Raw genomic sequence first — 20,692 nt, 5'->3', positions numbered from 1 at the left:
TTTGTCCCTGTAGGGCGCCGCGGACACCTAGCGGCGCCCTATAAATAAAAAATTAATAATAATAAAAAAATAATAAATGCCCACTTCCAGGTCTGACGACACTCATACCTAGAGGGCTATTTAGGTCATTACTTTTGCTCTCTCTTTTGGATTTACATGTCCATCCATAAACTTGTAAGCAGCGAGTATGTTCCTTCCCTGCATATATTTGCATTGTGCCTCAGTATTGTTAAACTCTCTTTCATACGGTATCTATTTGAACCTGTGTGTTTGTAATTTCCCATCAAGCTTGGTTTTGTAATAGACATTCCTTTATCTGTCAGGTAAATATTTGTTTGCACAACTTGACTCTTATGTTAAATTCTCTCCAGTTACTGATTAAATTGATTACTTTGTCTGGTCTCCAACCCTCAAAGAGTTGTCCTCTATAAAACTAATCTGCCCACCTCTCAGAGGCAGCACATATCCCAGACAGAATCATGGTGTATAGAGCTCTCTGTCTTATACTGCTATGTGGGCTTATCGGGTCCTACAGTCAACCACAGTGAGTATGGGGATGTCCACATCAAATCTCCTTTTTGCTTCTTTCAATTTTAGGCTAAATTTATTTATATAACAAATCTGTTTTCCATGCTTCTGCATATACATACAATGTACTAATACAGCGCTCAAATCTACATTAAAATTTCAGCAACTTTTTAAGTGAGAACATAGTTGTTTTAATTTTATCTTATGTTATTATTACAGCTAATCTTTGATAGTTTTGAAAGCAGGGCAAGAATTTCACCAAAACCTTATACACATAGAAGAACACAAATGTCATCCTTATAAGTAAATATAGTGTAAGGAAAGAAGCAATTTCTGGCGAGACAGAATAAAGTTCTGCTAAGTATGAAGGTCTTTAGTTAGCACTTTATGTGTGTCTATAATGGAGAGAGCTGTTGCAGAAAATTCGTGCCAATTTCCTGTTTGTTTAAAAAAAAAACATAAAAAGATGAGACATTTAAAATAGTTAGGTCCCCGAGTGAAGGGACTGAAGCCCGCAGTGGTGATCAGACTTGTAGACAATGGGCCTGATACATTAAGGAAAGTACTCATTTTTTTACATAAGTTTTCTCCTGGACAAAACCATGTTACAAAGTAAGGGGTGCATATTAGTTTATTATTTGGCACATAAGGAAAATACTGGCTTTTTTTTTTCTAGGTCAACTTTAAAGTTCAATGTACAAATAAGCTATCAAGTATTTGTGTGCTATATGAAAAAAACTGCCAGTATTTTTCCTTATGTTCAAAATAATAAACTCAGTTTCAACCCCGGCATTGAAACATGGTTTTGTCCAGAAAACTTGAGTAAAAAAAACAATTCTCAATTTTTTGTTTAACTTTTCTTAATGAATCATGCCCAATATGTGGTCCTGCTTTAAAGTATATATAGAGTGGCTTGATATTTGAAAGGTGAACTTTATCGATTGTCAGCTGTCAGTATTAATACCATGCATTGGTGACTCTTTTTAGTAAGCCACATAGGGCCTGATTCATTAAGGAAAGTTAAGCAAAAAATTGAGTAAGTTTTCTTACTCAATCTTCCACTGGATGCATTTGGACAAAAACTTCACAGACTTGTAACATTGGATCCCAGCAGACATATCGGGGGTAAAGATCCCGGTCAGACCTCCCGTTGGTGTACAATGGACAGAACCGGGAAGCCAGTTCTGAGCCTTCTACTGGATGGATTTGGACGAAAACGTCACAGACTGGTAACACTGGATCTCAGAAGACATACCAGGGGGTGAGATCCTGGTTGGACCTCCCGTTGGTATAAGCTGGCCAGAACTTTGACCCAGGAAGTCTGTTCTGGGCCTTCCACTGAATGGATTTGGATAACATTTAATATAAAAACAAAAACAACACTGGGCAGCCATCTAATGAGTGTGTTCAAGAGCTTCTAAGCTGCTAATTATTTTAAAATGTTGACACTTACATCCAACTCATTTTTAACTTAATAATTTGAAGATTCAAACACGGGTAACGTCGGGTACGTCACTTAGTATATATATATAAGAGAAGAAGTTTGTTTGTTTATACCGATTCAAATGAAACCAACGTGAGGTTGATCACTTGGATCCCAATCAGGTTTTAAGGCGTTTAGGGACCCGGTTGGACATCCCATTGGTGTATATCTGCCAGAACTTTGACCCGCGGAGCCTGTTCTGAGCCTTCCTCAGGATAGAATTGCACGAAAATTTCAAAAGACTTTTAACATTGGATATCAGAAGACATAGTAGGGGGTATAGGTCTCAGTCGGACCTCCCACTGGTGTACACTGGACATAACATTGACCTGAGGTGCCTGTTCTGGGCCATCCACTGGATGGATTTGGTTTGTTTGCATTGGTCACCCCTGCACTGATTGGGATGAAACCAACCTGAGGTGGTCCAGTTGGATCCTGGGCAGGTTTTAAGGGGGTTAAGGTCCCAGTTGGACCTCCCGTTGGGCAGATCTTTGACCTGGGGAGCTTGCTCTGAGCCTTCCACTGGATGGATTTGGTTTGTATGTTTGTCCGGTTATGCATTCGGACTCCCCTGCACTGATTGGGATGAAACCAAAGCAAGGATGTCCAGCTGGAACCTGGCCAGGTTTTAAGGGATAAGGGTCCCGGTTGGCCCTCCTGTTCGTGTACTCTCTGCAGAAATTTGATCCGGGGAGACTGTTCTGACCCTTCCACTGGATGGATTTGGACAATAACTTCACAGACTGGTAACATTGGATCCTAGAAGACATATTAGGGGATTAAAAGTCCAGGTCGGACCTCTCGTTGGTGTACTCTGGCCAGTACTTGACCCAGGGAGCCTGTTCTTCACATTACACTGAATGGATTTGGAAAACATCTATATATTGAAACCATCGCGGGGTGGTCCAGTTGGATCGTGGAAAGGTTTTGGAGGATTTGGGTCCTGGTCAGACCACCCGTTGTTGTAAGCTGGGCCGACCTTTGATCCGGGAAGCCTGTTCTGAGCCTTTCACTGGATAGATTTGGATGAAAACTTCACAGACTGGTAACATTGGATACCAGAAGACATACTAGGGGGTTGAGGTCTCTGAGCCTGTTCTGAGGGTTCCACTGGATGGATTTGTTTTGTATGTCTGTCCGGTCATGCATTCTGACTCCCCTTCACTGATTGGGATGAAACCAATGCAAGGTGGTCCAGTTGGATTTGTAATATATCTATATCTATCTATATCTATATCTATACATCTATATCTATATCTATATATATATAAATATATATTATATATATATATATATATATATATATATATATAGAGAGAGAGAGACGACAAAGAAGACTCTGGACACCCCCATGGGTAAACACTTCTCTGGACTAGGACACAGTAGGACAGATTTAAAAGTGCTAGTACTGAAAGGTCTTTTTAAAAATGACAGGGAGAGATAAATCTGGGAATTTAAGCTGATAAGAACATTCCAGTCACTGACACAAGGGCTCAATCTAACACCTGTATTTATGATCCACTACATGGACACATTTCACATGCCACAGCAGAGTGCAGACCTCTGAACTCATGGAACTTTTACTCTTCCATCCATAAGGAAAACCTCCTTTTTATTACTTTAGCTTATCTTAATGATGTATTCCCCCCCCACCCCCGTACAAATTTCTTGATGTAACAGCTCTTAAATGTTGTGCCTTTTTCTCAGTCTTTCTTTTGTAAAGCGCCTGATGAAGGGGCCTATGTGCTCTTAAAGCTAGCAAATACAATGTTTTTTTTGGTTAGCCAATAAAGATATCACTCCCATAATACAATAATATAAAAGATGGCAGCACCCATGTGCTGGCTTTGGAGAAAGCACTGGAGTGGAGACAGACTGGGCAACATCCTGCAGAGATATCTGAGACCAGCAGAGTCTGTGGACTACAGGAATAAACAAAGAAGAAAAAGACAGTGTATAGAGAGGCACTCCTATAGTGCTACCTAAAACATAACTTTTAATAGAGATCATTAAAATCATTGGAAAGACATGAGCAAAATAACTTAAAAGAACATTTTTTAAAATTGTGATTAAAAATGCTAAAAATTAATTTGCAAAGCCCCACTAATATCCTCATAGATATAGTAAATGTCACTTGAATAGTGCAACAGTAATGTGCCTCATAAATGACATAAGAGATGCCCTGGAAATGCGGCTATAATCAGAGAGACAAAATTGGTATCTCCAATTAACGCTATAATGATATGTCAAAAAAGATAGTTGCAATTGTTTAACAACTAAGCGATACTGTCAAGTATATGTTGCCAATGTGAAACCTTGAGAAAATAGCCATAATTTTAAAGCTGAGGCTTCAGGGCCGGTGCTAGCATGTCTGGCACCCTCCTGCAAAAAATAATTTTGCGCCCTCTTATTATTTGTTTATTCAATAATGCTTTTTCTTTCAATACAAATAATACACTTTACTAAAGAGAGTAATACAAATAAATACATTAAGTAGCAAACATGAATTGCTATATGAATAAAATAAATGAAGAATATGTATTCTTTGTAATAAGATTTTAAATATTTGGTAAATTAGTATAGTTGTGCCCCCCTCCTTCATCACACTGTGTACCTTTATCACACTATGCCCTCTCCTAATACCACTGCTGCCGCCTTGTTATCCACACTGCTGCCTCTCTCCTTCTTGAACATTACTGCCCCACCTCCTTTTCCCCCACATTACTGCCTCCCTCCTTTTTCCCCAAATTAATGTCCCCCTCCTTTTTCCCACATACTGTCCCCTACCTTTTTCCCCACATTACTATTCCCTTCCTTTTTCCCCACATACTTTTCCCCTCATTTTTCCACATTACTGTCCCCCTCCATTATTTACTTACCTATTTATGATCTTCTTTTCTTCTCCTCCTCCTCTTCATCTGTATTCTTTTTTTCAGTCTTCTCTTCATGCTCTCTCAGTGTGTTGCTCCTCTCAGCGCTACTCTTCACTGCCAGTGTTGGAACGTGATGATGTCACGCCCAACACTGTCAGTGAAAAGGGAGCAGAGGGGAGGAGGGGGCACCGGCGCCGCCGTGATTTTTGTTTCTATCTTTTTTTTTGTATGTGCCTTGCTTCACCCGCCTACCTCTTTCTGCCGGCCCTGTGAGGATTTATCTTTAAACTGGATTTATTCTCTGGGGTTAATAGTTAATTATAGAGTACACCCATCTGATGTCATAGGGGAGGGGTAGACAGGGTCTATAAATTGGATGGGCGGATGAATGTTGCCCACCAACCTTCACTGTTGGCGGTACTTTGTGAAATACATGATGTGATGACTGCTTATCGCGATAGTGCTAAGTTATGGTATGCTGGACTGCTGGTGCAGATCCTGGATGGAGAGATGTCGGAAAATGTAGTGCAGTCGACGGCCAGTGGTTAGAGCGTACATTATGGTAGTGGGCATGCTGAGCCCGCCTCTCTTTGGGTAAATCGGCTATAGTCTCATACAGGTACCGCCCCTGTGGGTCGCTCTGTAGTCGCGTTCTGTTTAGCCCAGAGGAATGGCGGGTTCTGTAAAGCACAGGGCGCGTGCTTCGGCTAAGGTAGATATGTGCGCCCGGGGTGTGATTGGTTGTCCCCCACTTGAACCCACGGTTGGATTGATTGTCCTACAGTGGATGAGGTCCCATGGTTAATGCTGGACCATTCTGGTTCTGCCCGGTGGATGTCGTACTGACTGAAATCTTTCTCCACCACCATATTTAAATAAACTATTTTAATATTGCCACACTCAGGTTTGGTGTCAATTATTTAAGGAAATAGTTAAATAAGAGTAAGAAGGTAAGGGAAGTCATTATATCAACCGTTAAGCCTTTTATAGGTTTCCTGTCCAAAGTTGCATGTATACAGTCATCCCTATGTTTAATCTTCACCAGGAGAGAGTAAATATATTTCTGCTTATTCTATCATTTTAAACATCTAGTATGTGCCAAACACGTACATTTTAAGTGAATATTCTTTGCTCTTTGTCATTGAAAATGTATTTTGATTTGACTTGCATGATGTGTGTGTCTGTTTTTAAATCCAACATATTGCCTTGTAGTGTCAGGTACCATACACCTGTATGTTATTGTGAACCACTGACAGCTATACCACTGTCCTAATTAGACTAATCAATTAGCTGACAGAAACAGTTAACTGAATTTTAGATTCAGCTGTTAAACTGGACACTTTGTGTTAAGGTGCCCGGGCTGTCAGACACTGTGCACACAACGCTTGAACTTTACTCTGACAATTATTAACAGTTTGACATATGGTGAAAGAACTAATTTGAGCAGATATGTGCCGCTCTGTAGCTGCAGGACTGAGGTGTTGGGCCTCATCACTGCCAATTACTCGTTGAAGGAGAAGGGGCGTGAGAACTATGGACAAGGAAGGCATCAGGACAGGATGGCAGATAATATTGTGACAATGTGGATCACACAGATTAGAGGGCATGGAGGATTCAAACATGTATGGCTGAGAACAGTGTTTTTTTTGTAAAAAAAAAAAGGTGGTGGAACTCACATCTTGTTAATATTTTATGAAAAAAAATTATTCATTCATATCTAAACATACCTTTAATGTATTGTATTTCAGGCAAATGTTCATAGTAAATTCCAAACACTAATAATAATTTTTATGCCCCCCTTCAGTCTTCATTCTGTGCCAGTGCCCCTAATAATTTTTATGTCCCCCTTCAGGTGTCATCCTGTCCCAGTGCCCCTAATAATTTTTATGTCCCCCTTCAGGTGTCATCCTAGGCCAGTGCCCCTAATCATTTTTATGTCCCCCTTCAGGTTTCATCCTGTGCCAATGCCAGTGCACTAATTTTTTGGTCCCCCTTGAGTTTTTATGCTGTGCCCCGGGCCCTACTAATTTTTATACCGAACCCCCTTCCCCCTTCCCCCCACCCTCATGCTGGCCTTTTTTAAAAAAAAAATCACCATTTATTTTTTTGCACACTTTCTTTTAAACAGCGCCCCATTTTTCCTTTAACTTACCTTGCTTTCTATTGCCTCCTTTCTCCTCTTCACTTCTTATTAGCTTTCTTTTCTGGTGCACCGCTCCTCTTCTTGTGTTGAATATGCTCCTCACACCTCCGTGAATGAATGCCGGGCGCGACGTGCGTGATGACGTCACGCCCGACAGTCCTAGCAAATAGAGAAGGGAGGAGGGCGCAGCCGCGCCGGAGAGATGGTATTTGTTTATTTTTTTTACTTTTTATTGTTAAAGGCCGGCGGAGAAGCCGCCGCAAACAAAAAAAAAAAGGTCCCGGAACGCCGTTCCCAGCGTTCTATGGGAAAAAAAGCTCTGGCTGAGAATATCAGTAAACTAGAAACTGACCTTAGTGATCAAATGTTCTATGTACACAATCCAACATGCTGACTTCTTGTGTTCTAAATATGTTTTTCCAATTGTATTTCCTTTTCCCTGATGCTTAAAATGTTTCTAATGCCATTGAAAATATTTCACTCTAGATTGCTGAAGTTGAATGTTTAGACAAAGCAAAAGCATTTTATTTAAGTGATTTTATACACTTTTTATACACATTTTATTAATTTAAAGGAGTACACCCTGGTACTCACTGACAAAGCAAATGCAGACTACTATTATGATTTGTAAATGTATTTATCAAGTATTTTCACATCCAATAAAAAAATACCACACATGAACATCAAATAAACAATCACTTTTTCATATTTTTATTTTTTATTCATTTTAATTTTTAATTTTTGGTGACAGTCGCATGATTATTTAATTGATATACAATGGTAGATCATACTAGACACCAACTTACCCTCTGTCACGGGCACTAGGAGTCTTTACCCAGGGATCACCAGGTGATAGGCTTACCAGAGCAATATAGGTGGTATTATGGTACTCTGGTAGCAGGGTGATCACGGAACAGAAAATAGCAGATGATGAGATGCTCAGGAAAGTCTATGACTAGCAGCACTGGTAATATGGAGGTAATAATACACGAGGAACTGTATGGACAAAGGACACGTGAAGGTAGTCAGTGGTCTGCGGTAGCAAGTTGTACCACTGCTATAGTGAGGAGAAATGTCCAACAGAAACGAGGAGGTGATGAGAGTCAGCGGTCTGCGGATAGCAAGTTGTACCGCTGTCTTGAGTGAAGGAATGGAATCCAAGTGGAGGTATCCGGGGAGTCAGTGGTCTGCGTTAGCAAGTTGTACCACTGCTATGTGAAAGGATACTGGAACAAGTGACACAGGGAACAGGGATCAGTGGTCTGCCTCTAGCAAGTTGTACCACTGAATATATATGTGAGGAGGAGCACGGGGAGAGACTGCAACACAGGAGATACACGGGCACCTTAAACTTGATCCACAATAATATGCACAATATATAAATGACTGAACAGCACTGTAATAATAGAAAGTCTCTTGAGGTAATCCGGCACAAGATAACACAGTCAATGATGGCAGTAGACTCAGCGGATAGCAAACTCCAGAGAAGAACCAACACAGTCCAGCAAGATATGCAATACACCAGCACAGTCAATGAGAAGTATGCATACCGTGGTTCAGAAGCAGGCTGTCAGACAGGAGTGCAGAGATACCTGAACGGCAGGAGGCCGGCAGGAAGCGAAGTCCCTGGATGGGTGAAGCGGTAGTCAAGTAGGTGCAGCGCACAGGTAGGTAGACCAGCAGGAAAACGAATACACAGGAATCAGTAGAGTTTGGAACTGGACTCCTGGAGGACCCTGAAGAGTAGCGATGGTCTAGCGGGAAGGTAAGTAGTGAGACACGAATCCAATGCTGACAGGCGGGTAGAGACCAGCGGGAACACAGGAAAGCATGGAGAGTGGATCAGCAGTTGAAGGACGAGTAGAGATGAGGAGAAGCGGCAGCAGGACTCTGCGGACACACGGAGGTAGCCAATAGCAACCAGCAGGTGCAGTAACGATGGCACACGGGAGAGCAGAGTTGAGCTGGTACTGATGATCATGGAGAGTAGCGGATAGCAATAGTAGTGGCAGTCTCGAGGAAACACGGGAGAGTTGAGATGAGCTGAAGACTGAAGCGCACAGAGGCAGCGGATAGGAATCAGCCAACAGTCATGATGAAACACAGACGAGTTGCAGGTTGCAGACTGTAGTGCACGGAGGCAGCGGATAGGAATCAGCTAACAGTCATGATGGAACACAGACGAGTTGCAGGTTGAAGACTGTAGTGCACGGAGGCAGCGGATAGGAATCAGCTAACAGTCACGATGATGCACAGGTGAGTAGATGTAGATTGAAGACTGTAGTGCACGGAGGCAGCGGATAGGAATCAGCTAACAGTCACGATGATATATGATAGAGTTGAAGTGGCTTGAAGACTGTAGTGCACGGAGGCAGCGGATAGGAATCAGCTAACAGTCATGATGATACACAGGAAGGTAGAAGTGGTATGGGAACCACAGTAGTAGAAGTGGTTTGGAAACCACAGTAGGTAGAAGTGGTTTGGAAACCACAGGAATCAGCAGCGCTGAATACACGAGGAAACACAGGAACACCTTCAGAGGCTCATGGGGAATGAGACTCCAAGATCAGGCAACGTGGTATTGACCACAGGTGCTTAATATAGGGAGTGTTGCTTGATCTGCCAATTAAGTTAAAGGAACATACACTGAAGGGTTAGAAAGGGCTGCGCATGCGCAGACCCTCAGGATGGCGGACGGCCACGGTTCCTAAATGTCCGGGAAGAAGCACTCACAGTCCGGTGAGTGACAGTACCCCCCCTTTTAAAGGTGGGCACAGAACGCCTGGAACCGGGCTTGTCCGGATTTTTGGAATAAAACTTCTTCAGAAGAGCTGGAGCATTAAGATCTTCAGCTTTGATCCATGAACGCTCTTCAGGACCAAAGCCCTTCCAATGAACGAGGAAACGGAGAACTCCTCGCGAAATTTTTGCATCCAATACCTCAGTAATCTCGAAATCTTCCTCCTGATGAACTTGAACTGGCTGAGGTGCTGAAGGAGGAGTCGAGAAACGGTTGATGATGAGAGGTTTGAGCAAGGACACATGGAAGGCATTGGAAATCCGAAGATTCTTAGGAAGAAGAAGTTTAACACACACTGGATTGATTACTTGAATGATCCTATATGGACCAATAAAACGAGGATCGAATTTCATAGATGGAACCTTCAAACGGATATTTTTGGTAGATAACCAGACACGATCTCCAATTTTTAGTGGTGGAATAGCCCGCCTCTTCTTATCTGCGAAAGACTTATATTTGTTAGATGTCTTCTTTAAACAGGTTTTGACCTGAGACCAGATATTTTTGAAGGTCTGACAAGCAGTCTCCACAGCAGGAACTTGGGTGGGAGGGAGGGCAGGAAATTCCGGAAAAGACGGATGGTGACCGTAGACCACAAAGAATGGAGTTTTGGATGATGACTCATGGTACATGTTGTTATGGGCGAATTCAGCCCAAGGAAGCAATTCTACCCAGTTGTCTTGATTGGCTGAAGAGAACATCCTTATAAAGGTCTCAAGATCTTGATTGACCCGTTCAGTTTGTCCGTTAGATTGCGGATGGTAAGAAGATGAGAGTGCTAATCGTATGCCCAAGGTTTTACAAAGGGCCCGCCAGAATCTGGAAACGAATTGTACTCCTCTATCTGACACAATCTCAGACGGACATCCATGGATACGAAAGATTTCTTTAATGAAATGTTCAGCCAGAGTAGATGAGGAAGGCAAACCAGACAAAGGGACAAAATGAGGAATCTTCGAAAATCTGTCTACCACTACCCAAATAGTATTATAATTCTTACTAGGTGGCAAATCAGTAACGAAATCCATACTAATATGGGTCCAAGGCTTGGACGGAAGGGGTAGTGGTCGCAGCAACCCTGCTGGGGTTCTGCGGGAGGATTTGAACTGAGAACATAAATCACAGGAAGCAATAAACTCTTTGACGTCTCTCCTCATTGAAGGCCACCAGTAACTTCGAGAGAGAATCTCAAGGGTCTTGTGTTCACCGGCGTGTCCAGAAAAACGAGAGGCATGGAACCACGAAAGGATTTTCCTCCTCAGAGTAGGAGGCACGACGGTCTTCCCAAATGGTAGCATTTTGGTGGACGAAGCAGCCAGCGAGATACATTTGGGGTCTAGAATAGCATGGTTGGGAACCTCTTCAACGTCAGTGGACGTCACAAAAGCTCGAGATAGAGCGTCAGCTTTTTTGTTCTTAGCAGCTGGTTTGAAGGTTATAATTAATTCAAAACGGGAAAAGAAAAGAGACCATCTTGCTTGACGAGGGTTCAAGCATTGAGCAGACTGTAGATATGACAGGTTCTTATGATCCGTGAAAATCGTCACCGGATGGCGAGCTCCTTCCAATAAGTATCTCCACTCCTCTAATGCAGCTTTGATAGCCAGCAACTCCTTGTCCCCGATTGTATAATTCTTCTCTGCAGGCAGGAGACCTCGAGAGTAAAAGGCACAAGGATGGAATTTTTGTTGCTCCGAGCGTTGGGAGAGAATGGCTCCTAAGCCCACATTAGAGGCATCCACTTCTAGGAAGAAGGGAAGTGTCACATCAGGCTGTCGAAGAATGGGAGCAGAGGAGAAGGACTCTTTGAGAATTTGAAAGGCTTGGAGAGCCTCAGATGACCATTGCTTAGTATTAGCCCCTTTACGAGTCAGGGCCACAATAGGAGAGGCAATGGATGAAAAGTCTTGAATGAAGCGTCTATAGTAATTGGCAAAACCTAAAAAACGCTGGATAGCACGAAGAGTAGTTGGCTGGGGCCAATGTAGTACAGCATTCACCTTATCTGGATCCATCTTCAGGCCAACTCCGGAAACTATATACCCCAAGAATGGAATCTGGGGCAACTCGAATGAACATTTTTCTAATTTACAGAACAATGAGTTTTTCCGTAGTCTGGAGAGGACCTCTGCCACATGTTGGTGATGAGAAGGCAGGTCCTGTGAAAAGATCAATATGTCGTCCAGGTAGACAACGACACATACATATAATAAGTCCCGAAAGATCTCATTGATGAAGCCTTGGAAAACAGCGGGGGCATTGCACAACCCGAAAGGCATTACTAGATACTCGTAATGCCCATCTCTGGTGTTGAACGCTGTCTTCCATTCGTCACCGGAACGGATTCTAATTAAATTGTAGGCACCACGAAGATCCAACTTAGTAAAGATCCGAGCTCCCCTGATGCGATCGAATAGCTCAGTGATCAGCGGAATGGGATACCGATTCTTGATAGTAATGGCGTTGAGTCCACGAAAATCTATGCAGGGGCGTAGTGATCCATCCTTCTTTTTAACGAAGAAGAACCCGGCTCCAGCGGGAGAGGTGGAAGGTCGAATAAACCCTCGCTGGAGATTCTCCTGTATGTACTCAGATGTGGCTTGAGTTTCAGGTAAAGAAAGTGGACCCGACGCCTGGGAGGAGTCTTGCCAGGTAGAAGGTCGATCGGACAATCCCAAGAACGATGAGGAGGAAGACGTTCAGACTAAGCTTTATCAAACACATCGGCAAATGAAGCATACTGAGGAGGGAGTCCCGGTGAGGTAGATGAGATGGAAGATTGCTGTACTCTAAGAGGAATAACTTGAGAAAGGCAACGATGATGACATTCAGCTCCCCAAGACGTAACTTGAGGAGTGCGACAGTCAATCTGGGGAGAGTGACACTGAAGCCATGGAAGGCCTAAGACAATCGGACTTGTCGTAACTGGAAGAATTAAAAACGAAATTTCTTCATGGTGCAGCACACCAATCTGAAGTGTTACTGGAGACGTACTCTGGGTGATGAGACCATTGATGAGACGTGATCCATCTATAGCAGTCACAGTAATCGGTGTTTTTAAAGTAATCACTGGTAGAGACCATTGATTCATTAGGGATTTAGAAATGAAATTTCCTGCTGCTCCAGAATCAATCAATGCCTGTGACTCAAAAGATTTGGTAGCAAAGGAAATCGTAACATCAAAAGCGCAGACTTTTAATTTCCTAGAAGATGGAGAGGACTCCAGGGACCCTAACTTCACCTCTCCAGAACTAGTTAGGGCCTGGCATTTCCCGATTTCTTAGGGCAAGAGCTGAGCATATGTGTGGAATCAGCACAATAGATACAGAGTCTATTCTTGACTCTTCGTTTCCTCTCTTCTAAAGATAATTTGGAACGTCCTATCTCCATGGGAATCACAGAAGGTGAAGCTGGACGAAATTGAGGGGTTGAACGAAGAGGTGCTTTAACAGAAGTTGTTTTCTCAGATTCTCTTTCACGAAATCTCATGTCTACACGATGGCAAAGAGAGATCAAATCTTCTAGTGACGAAGGAAGCTCTTGGGTAGTCAGTGCATCTTTAATTTTATCGGAGAGCCCCTGCCAGAAGGCGGCAATTAATGCTTCAGTGTTCCACTGAAGTTCAGAGGCTAAGATCCTAAATTGAATGACGTACTGGCCTACTGTATGAGGACCTTGTCGTAAACGAAGAATGCTGGAAGCAGCGGAGGTCACACGACCTGGTTCATCGAACACACTTCGGAACGTAGAAATGAATTTGGCACTATCTTGTAGTATTGGATCATTTCTCTCCCACAGAGGGGAGGCCCAAGCCAGAGCTTGTCCAGAAAACAATGAGATAAGATAGGCCACTCTGGAACGATGGGTAGAAAAATTTTGAGGTTGGAGCTCAAAATGAACTGAGCATTGGTTAAGGAAACCCCTACAAGTTTTGGGGTCTCCATCGTACTTTGACGGAGTAGGCAGGTGAAGCGCGGAAGCTGTAGACACCTGGGATGGCACTGGGGAAACGGAGGAAAGCACAGGAGCTTCAATATTAGCTGTAACAGTCTGTCCAGATGTTCCTTGGGAGGTTAACGATTGGTAACATTGAAGTAACAGCTGTTGGCGAGCATCCTGTTGCTCCACACGGCTGACCAGATGCTGCAGCATCTCCTTGGCTGTAGGTTCCGTATCTGGGTCTGTCATGGCCTGATCTTACTGTCACGGGCACTAGGAGTCTTTACCCAGGGATCACCAGGTGATAGGCTTACCAGAGCAATATAGGTGGTATTATGGTACTCTGGTAGCAGGGTGATCACGGAACAGAAAATAGCAGATGATGAGATGCTCAGGAAAGTCTATGACTAGCAGCACTGGTAATATGGAGGTAATAATACACGAGGAACTGTATGGACAAAGGACACGTGAAGGTAGTCAGTGGTCTGCGGTAGCAAGTTGTACCACTGCTATAGTGAGGAGAAATGTCCAACAGAAACGAGGAGGTGATGAGAGTCAGCGGTCTGCGGATAGCAAGTTGTACCGCTGTCTTGAGTGAAGGAATGGAATCCAAGTGGAGGTATCCGGGGAGTCAGTGGTCTGCGTTAGCAAGTTGTACCACTGCTATGTGAAAGGATACTGGAACAAGTGACACAGGGAACAGGGATCAGTGGTCTGCCTCTAGCAAGTTGTACCACTGAATATATATGTGAGGAGGAGCACGGGGAGAGACTGCAACACAGGAGATACACGGGCACCTTAAACTTGATCCACAATAATATGCACAATATATAAATGACTGAACAGCATTGTAATAATAGAAAGTCTCTTGAGGTAATCCGGCACAAGATAACACAGTCAATGATGGCAGTAGACTCAGCGGATAGCAAACTCCAGAGAAGAACCAGCACAGTCCAGCAAGATATGCAATACACCAGCACAGTCAATGAGAAGTATGCATACCGTGGTTCAGAAGCAGGCTGTCAGACAGGAGTGCAGAGATACCTGAACGGCAGGAGGCCGGCAGGAAGCGAAGTCCCTGGATGGGTGAAGCGGTAGTCAAGTAGGTGCAGCGCACAGGTAGGTAGACCAGCAGGGAAACAAATACACAGGAATCAGTAGAGCTTGGAACTGGACTCCTGGAGGACCCTGAAGAGTAGCGATGGTCTAGCGGGAAGGTAAGTAGTGAGACACGAATCCAATGCTGACAGGCGGGTAGAGACCAGCGGGAACACAGGAAAGCATGGAGAGTGGATCAGCAGTTGAAGGACGAGTAGAGATGAGGAGAAGCGGCAGCAGGACTCTGCGGACACACGGAGGTAGCCAATAGCAACCAGCAGGTGCAGTAACGATGGCACACGGGAGAGCAGAGTTGAGCTGGTACTGATGATCACGGAGAGTAGCGGATAGCAATAGTAGTGGCAGTCTCGAGGAAACACGGGAGAGTTGAGATGAGCTGAAGACTGAAGCGCACAGAGGCAGCGGATAGGAATCAGCCAACAGTCACGATGAAACACAGACGAGTTGCAGGTTGCAGACTGTAGTGCACGGAGGCAGCGGATAGGAATCAGCTAACAGTCATGATGGAACACAGACGAGTTGCAGGTTGAAGACTGTAGTGCACGGAGGCAGCGGATAGGAATCAGCTAACAGTCACGATGATGCACAGGTGAGTAGATGTAGATTGAAGACTGTAGTGCACGGAGGCAGCGGATAGGAATCAGCTAACAGTCACGATGATATATGATAGAGTTGAAGTGGCTTGAAGACTGTAGTGCACGGAGGCAGCGGATAGGAATCAGCTAACAGTCATGATGATACACAGGAAGGTAGAAGTGGTATGGGAACCACAGTAGTAGAAGTGGTTTGGAAACCACAGTAGGTAGAAGTGGTTTGGAAACCACAGGAATCAGCAGCGCTGAATACACGAGGAAACACAGGAACACCTTCAGAGGCTCATGGGGAATGAGACTCCAAGATCAGGCAACGTGGTATTGACCACAGGTGCTTAATATAGGGAGTGTTGCCTGATCTGCCAATTAAGTTAAAGGAACATACACTGAAGGGTTAGAAAGGGCTGCGCATGCGCAGACCCTCAGGATGGCGGACGGCCACGGTTCCTAAATGTCCGGGAAGAAGCACTCACAGTCCGGTGAGTGACACCCTCCAGTTTTATTTTTATTTTTTATTTTTATTATAAAGATCTATGTCTTGCTCTCATCTCTTACTGGCAGAATATATCTTTAGTCTGAATAGTTCTTCAGTGGCCTCAAGTTACTTCCTATTTGCTTTTCAATCCACTGCAATGGAAGCATGAAATGATTAGCCATAGTGTGGCAGGAGTCTAAGACCACCCCGTGAATGCTGGAGACCAGGAGGGAAATTTATCAAGCTGCGGGTTTGAAAAGTGGAGATGTTGCCTATAGTAACCAATCAGATTCTAGCTATCATTTAATTAGAACATTCTACAAAATGACAGCTAGAATCTGATTGGCTGCTATAGACAGCTTGATAAACTTACCCGCAGCGGGTTTTCTCCTGGACCTGACACTGAACATTGGGGTGAATGAATAAATCAAAGGATGCTGGGTGTGAGCTAGTGGCCAGCAGCATCCTCACAGACTCAAAAAGATATAAAAGCAAATTTCACAGGCGCTCAATGCAAAAGATGCATCTACTATTTATCAAAACATAGGCCATCTTATACATGTAACAACAATATACAGAAATAATATAAATATTCTAGCGCTTCTTATGTATAGGAAATCAGTACGTATATACCAAAATGAGGCCACAAAAGGCTAAATAGCCATAGTAGCAAACCTTCTAAAATTAAATATGGCTTCATTCAGACATATCGGGACTGCAAAATAAAATTATATCTGATACATCCAAAGGATAGTGCACCAACCACAAAATAATGCAGAAGGAAGCAAGCCCAATGATTACAGAAATAAAAACAATAAAATAATAAAAGCAGACACATATGAATGTTTAAAATAATCCAGTCCGCTGGACACAGATTTCTTTCAATAGAGTGTACCCTTCTCTGCTAGATCCTCCATTAGTCTGTGGGTTCCGTATGCAATGTGCTGCAACAAATTCACATATAGTCAGTGGAACTTCAAGCTCACATCTCTATATTTCTGATGTGCCGAGCAATCCTTATAGCAAAGATAAGGATTGAAATATCGTGATTAGTTATTAAAAATCTTCACTAGAAAGAGCAATCACGAAAAATTGCTGCTACTGCGAATACCTGTCTCTTATGTCCTCTAAGGTCACTATCGCAAAGTGGCCACCTTTGCGATAGTGACCGGACGGGAAAGAAGGTAAGTTGTCATGAGGGATCCAAAGATCCCTCTAACTCAATGCTCTCCCTTCAATGGCTTCAATGGCTAATGCAGCTGGTGTTGGTCATCCAGCACAAGTTTCGAAAATCTTTGATTTTTGGAACGTATTAATTTAGGCAATCTAGCAGGCCCCATAGACTATCTATGATATCTGCTGAGATGCCCTATTAATAAACTTCTACTTTACTTAGAAATGCGTCTGTCCCCCAAAAACCGCTGTTTTGAGGGGATTTTGAGGTAAAAAAAAGATTGGTAAATAGGCTCCATAAAATTAGCTAAAACATACATTTTCACAAACCTGCCAGACCCTCTTTTGTGACTAATAACATGAGTACAACCTCAAAATGCTCTATATGCTGATTTACAATTGTAATTTTCAAATATTTCCAAATGTACAGCTATTTTATCCTTATATATTTTCTCTCTATCAGATGTACCCTGATCACGCCCAATGTCCTGCGCGTGGACAGCGAAGAGGACCATCGTAGTGGATGGACATGACTCTGCATTTGATGCTGACATCATAATCAAGGACTTTCCCAAGGAGAAATTTATTTTAGTTCAGGGAAAGGTCTCTGTCAATAAATATAATGGCTTCCTGGGAACAGCTAAACTGACGGTGAGCGTCTAGACTGTGATGTGTGATCTAGTATATGAAGGGTCATGTGTAATGTGAAATGTAGTAAATTTCCCTTAAGCAGAGATGATGTATTATGTACTAGGATCTATGCATATATGTTGTATGTTTAGCTTATTCTGCAGTATTTCATTATTTATACAGCTAAACGGAATTATTTATGACAATGTGCATGGAAAGGATGCTATATCACATATCAACTAAATAAATAGTTTGCTTTCATTATCTAGATTCCGCTAGAAAAAAATAATCTTATCATCATCAACATCAGCTATTTATATAGCACCACTAATTCCGCAGCGCTGTACAGAGAACTCACTCACATCAGTTCCTGCCCCATTGGAGCTTACAGTCTAAATTCCCTAACACACACACAGACAGACAGAGAGACAGAGAGAGACTAGGGTCAATTTGATAGCAGCCAATTAACCTACTAGTATGTTTGTGGAGTGTGGCAGGAAACAGGAGCACCCCGAGGAAACCCACGCAAACACGGGGATGGCTACTAATGATTACACCAATTGCTTTCAATGCACCAATTGCTATCAATGTCCCCCGTTGTCTCCTCATGCTTTGTAAAGTTGTTTTGCATATTATCTTGCTACACAGCCAATGAGGTACTTCTCATATCTAGATATGTTTCGTCTTTACAGACACTTGTGTATCATGTCATGTTTTCAAAATAAGTACTAAGTGCACAGTTGTATCTTAAAAACAACCAGATGCAGGCAAGCTTAAAAGAGACTTTAAGGTATTTTAGAGTACTTTTTTTTAAAATACAGTGTTGGAGAATACATTGCGTAGGGGTAGTTATGGAAACGGTTTCACAAGTTAGGGTGTAGAAAAGGTGAGTTCATAGCTGTCAGTCAGGTACTAACTATCATTGTTATTGAATAGTTGAGGACAGAGGGCCTGATTCATTAAGGATCTTAACTTGAGAAACTTCTTATTTCAGTATCCTGGACAAAACCATGTTACAATGCAAGGGGTACAAATTAGTATTCTGTTTTGCACATAAGTTAAATACTGGCTGTTTTTTCACGTAGCACACAAATACTTGATAGCTTATTTGTACACCGAAATTTAAAGTTGATATTTGTGTGCTACGAAAAAACAGACAGTATTTAACTTATGTCAAAACAAAATACTAATTTGCACCCCTTGCATTGTAACATGGTTTTGTCCAGGAGACTGAAATAAGAAGTTTCTCAAGTTAAGATCCTTAAGGAATCAGGCCCAGTGTCGGCAACTAACAACTAGAGATGAGCACACTCGGATTTATGAAATCCGAGCCCACCCGAACGTTGCCGATCCGAGTCGGATCCGAGACAGATCCGGGTATTGGCGCCAAATTCAAATCTGAAACTGAGGCTCTGACTCATAATCCCGTTGTCGGATCTCGCGATAATCGGATCCTATAAATTCCCCGCTAGTCGCCGCCATCTTCACTCGGGCATTGATCAGGGTAGAGGGAGGGTGTGTTAGGTGGTCCTCTGTCCTGCTATATCTCGTGCTGTTCAGTTCTGTTCAGTTCAGTGCTATGCTGTGCTGTGCTGTGCTGTGCTGTGCTCAGTCCAGTGGTGCTGTGTCCTGTGCTCTGTCCTTCTGAGGTCAGTGGTGCTGCTGGGTCCTGTGCTGTGTCCTGTTCAGTCCAGTGGTGCTGTGTCCTGTGCTCTGTGCTTCTAAGGGCATAGTTATTTTCCCAATATTCCAAGTGTTTAAAAAAATAAAAAAAAGTTATTTAAAAAAATACAAAAAACTAATTTAATTTTTTTTTAATTACAACAAAATATGCACAACCAATCCTGCAGTATAAGCCCATTGGTACTGCAATATTACCAAGTTCACACATTCAGCAGTAAAAGTCCAGTGGTAACTGCAATATTACAAAGTTCACACATTCTGCAGTATCAGTCCAGTGGTGCTGTGTCCTGTGCTCTGTCCTGCTGAGTTCAGTAGTGCTGCTGGGTCCTGTGCTGTGTCCTGTTCAGTCCAGTGGTGCTTGTGTGCTGTGCTCTGTGCTTCTAAGGGCATAGTTATTTCCCCATTATTCCCAAGTTTTTAAAAAAATAAAAAAAAAGTTCTAAAAAAATTAAAACAAAAAATTTTAAAAAAAAATAATTATAACCAAATTTGCAAACCAATCCAGCAGTATAAGCCCATTGGTACTGCAATATTACCAAGTTCACACATTCAGCAGTAAAAGTCCAGTGGTACTGCAATATTACAAAGTTCACACATTCTGCAGTATCAGTCCAGTGGTGCTGTGTCCTATGCTCTGTCCTGCTGAGTTCAGTAGTGCTGCTGGGTCCTGTGCTGTGTCCTGTTCAGTCCAGTGGTGCCTGTGTCCTGTGCTCTGTGCTTCTAAGGCATAGTTATTTCCCCATTATTCCCAAGTTTTTAAAAAATTAAAAAAAAATTATAAAAAATATTAAAATAAAATTTTTTTAAAAAAGTAATTATAACCAAATTTGCAAAACCAATCCAGCAGTATAAGTCCATTGGTACTGCAATATTACCAAGTTCACACATTCTGCAGTATCTTGTGCTACATATAATGGAGACCAAACATTTGGATGATAAAGTAGGGAAAGATCAAGACCCACTTCCTCCTAATGCTGAAGCTGCTGCCACTAGTCATGACATAGACGATGAAATGCCATCAACGTCGTCTTCCAAGCCCGATGCCCAATCTCGTAGTACCGGGCATGTAAAATCCAAAAAGCCCAAGTTAAGAAAAAGTAGCAAAAAGAGAAACTTAAAATCATCTGAGGAGAAACGTAAAGTTGCCAATATGCCATTTACGACACGGAGTGGCAAGGAACGGCTTAGGCCCTGGCCTGTGTTCATGACTAGTGGTTCAGCTTCACCCACGGATCTTAGCCCTCCTCCTCCTC

The 20,692-nt window shown here is 42.8% G+C and overlaps 1 protein-coding gene across 1 annotated transcript in view; it reads left to right on the top strand.

Moving 5' to 3' along the window:
* Positions 1-447: 447 nt before the first annotated feature.
* LOC142151183 (venom factor-like) overlaps positions 448-20,692 on the top strand; it is a 192,702-nt gene continuing 172,457 nt past the window's right edge. The window contains 3 exon segments of the mRNA XM_075206549.1: positions 448-544; positions 17,590-17,635; positions 17,637-17,777. Coding sequence (XP_075062650.1) covers positions 480-544; positions 17,590-17,635; positions 17,637-17,777 — 252 coding nt within the window. The 5' untranslated portion in view covers positions 448-479.

Source organism: Mixophyes fleayi, chromosome 4 (assembly GCF_038048845.1).
Source record: "Mixophyes fleayi isolate aMixFle1 chromosome 4, aMixFle1.hap1, whole genome shotgun sequence".
Classification (NCBI taxonomy): Eukaryota; Metazoa; Chordata; class Amphibia; order Anura; family Limnodynastidae; genus Mixophyes; species Mixophyes fleayi.
The sequence above is the reverse complement of the archived record's forward strand: the minus strand, read 5'-3'. Positions and strand labels throughout refer to the sequence as shown.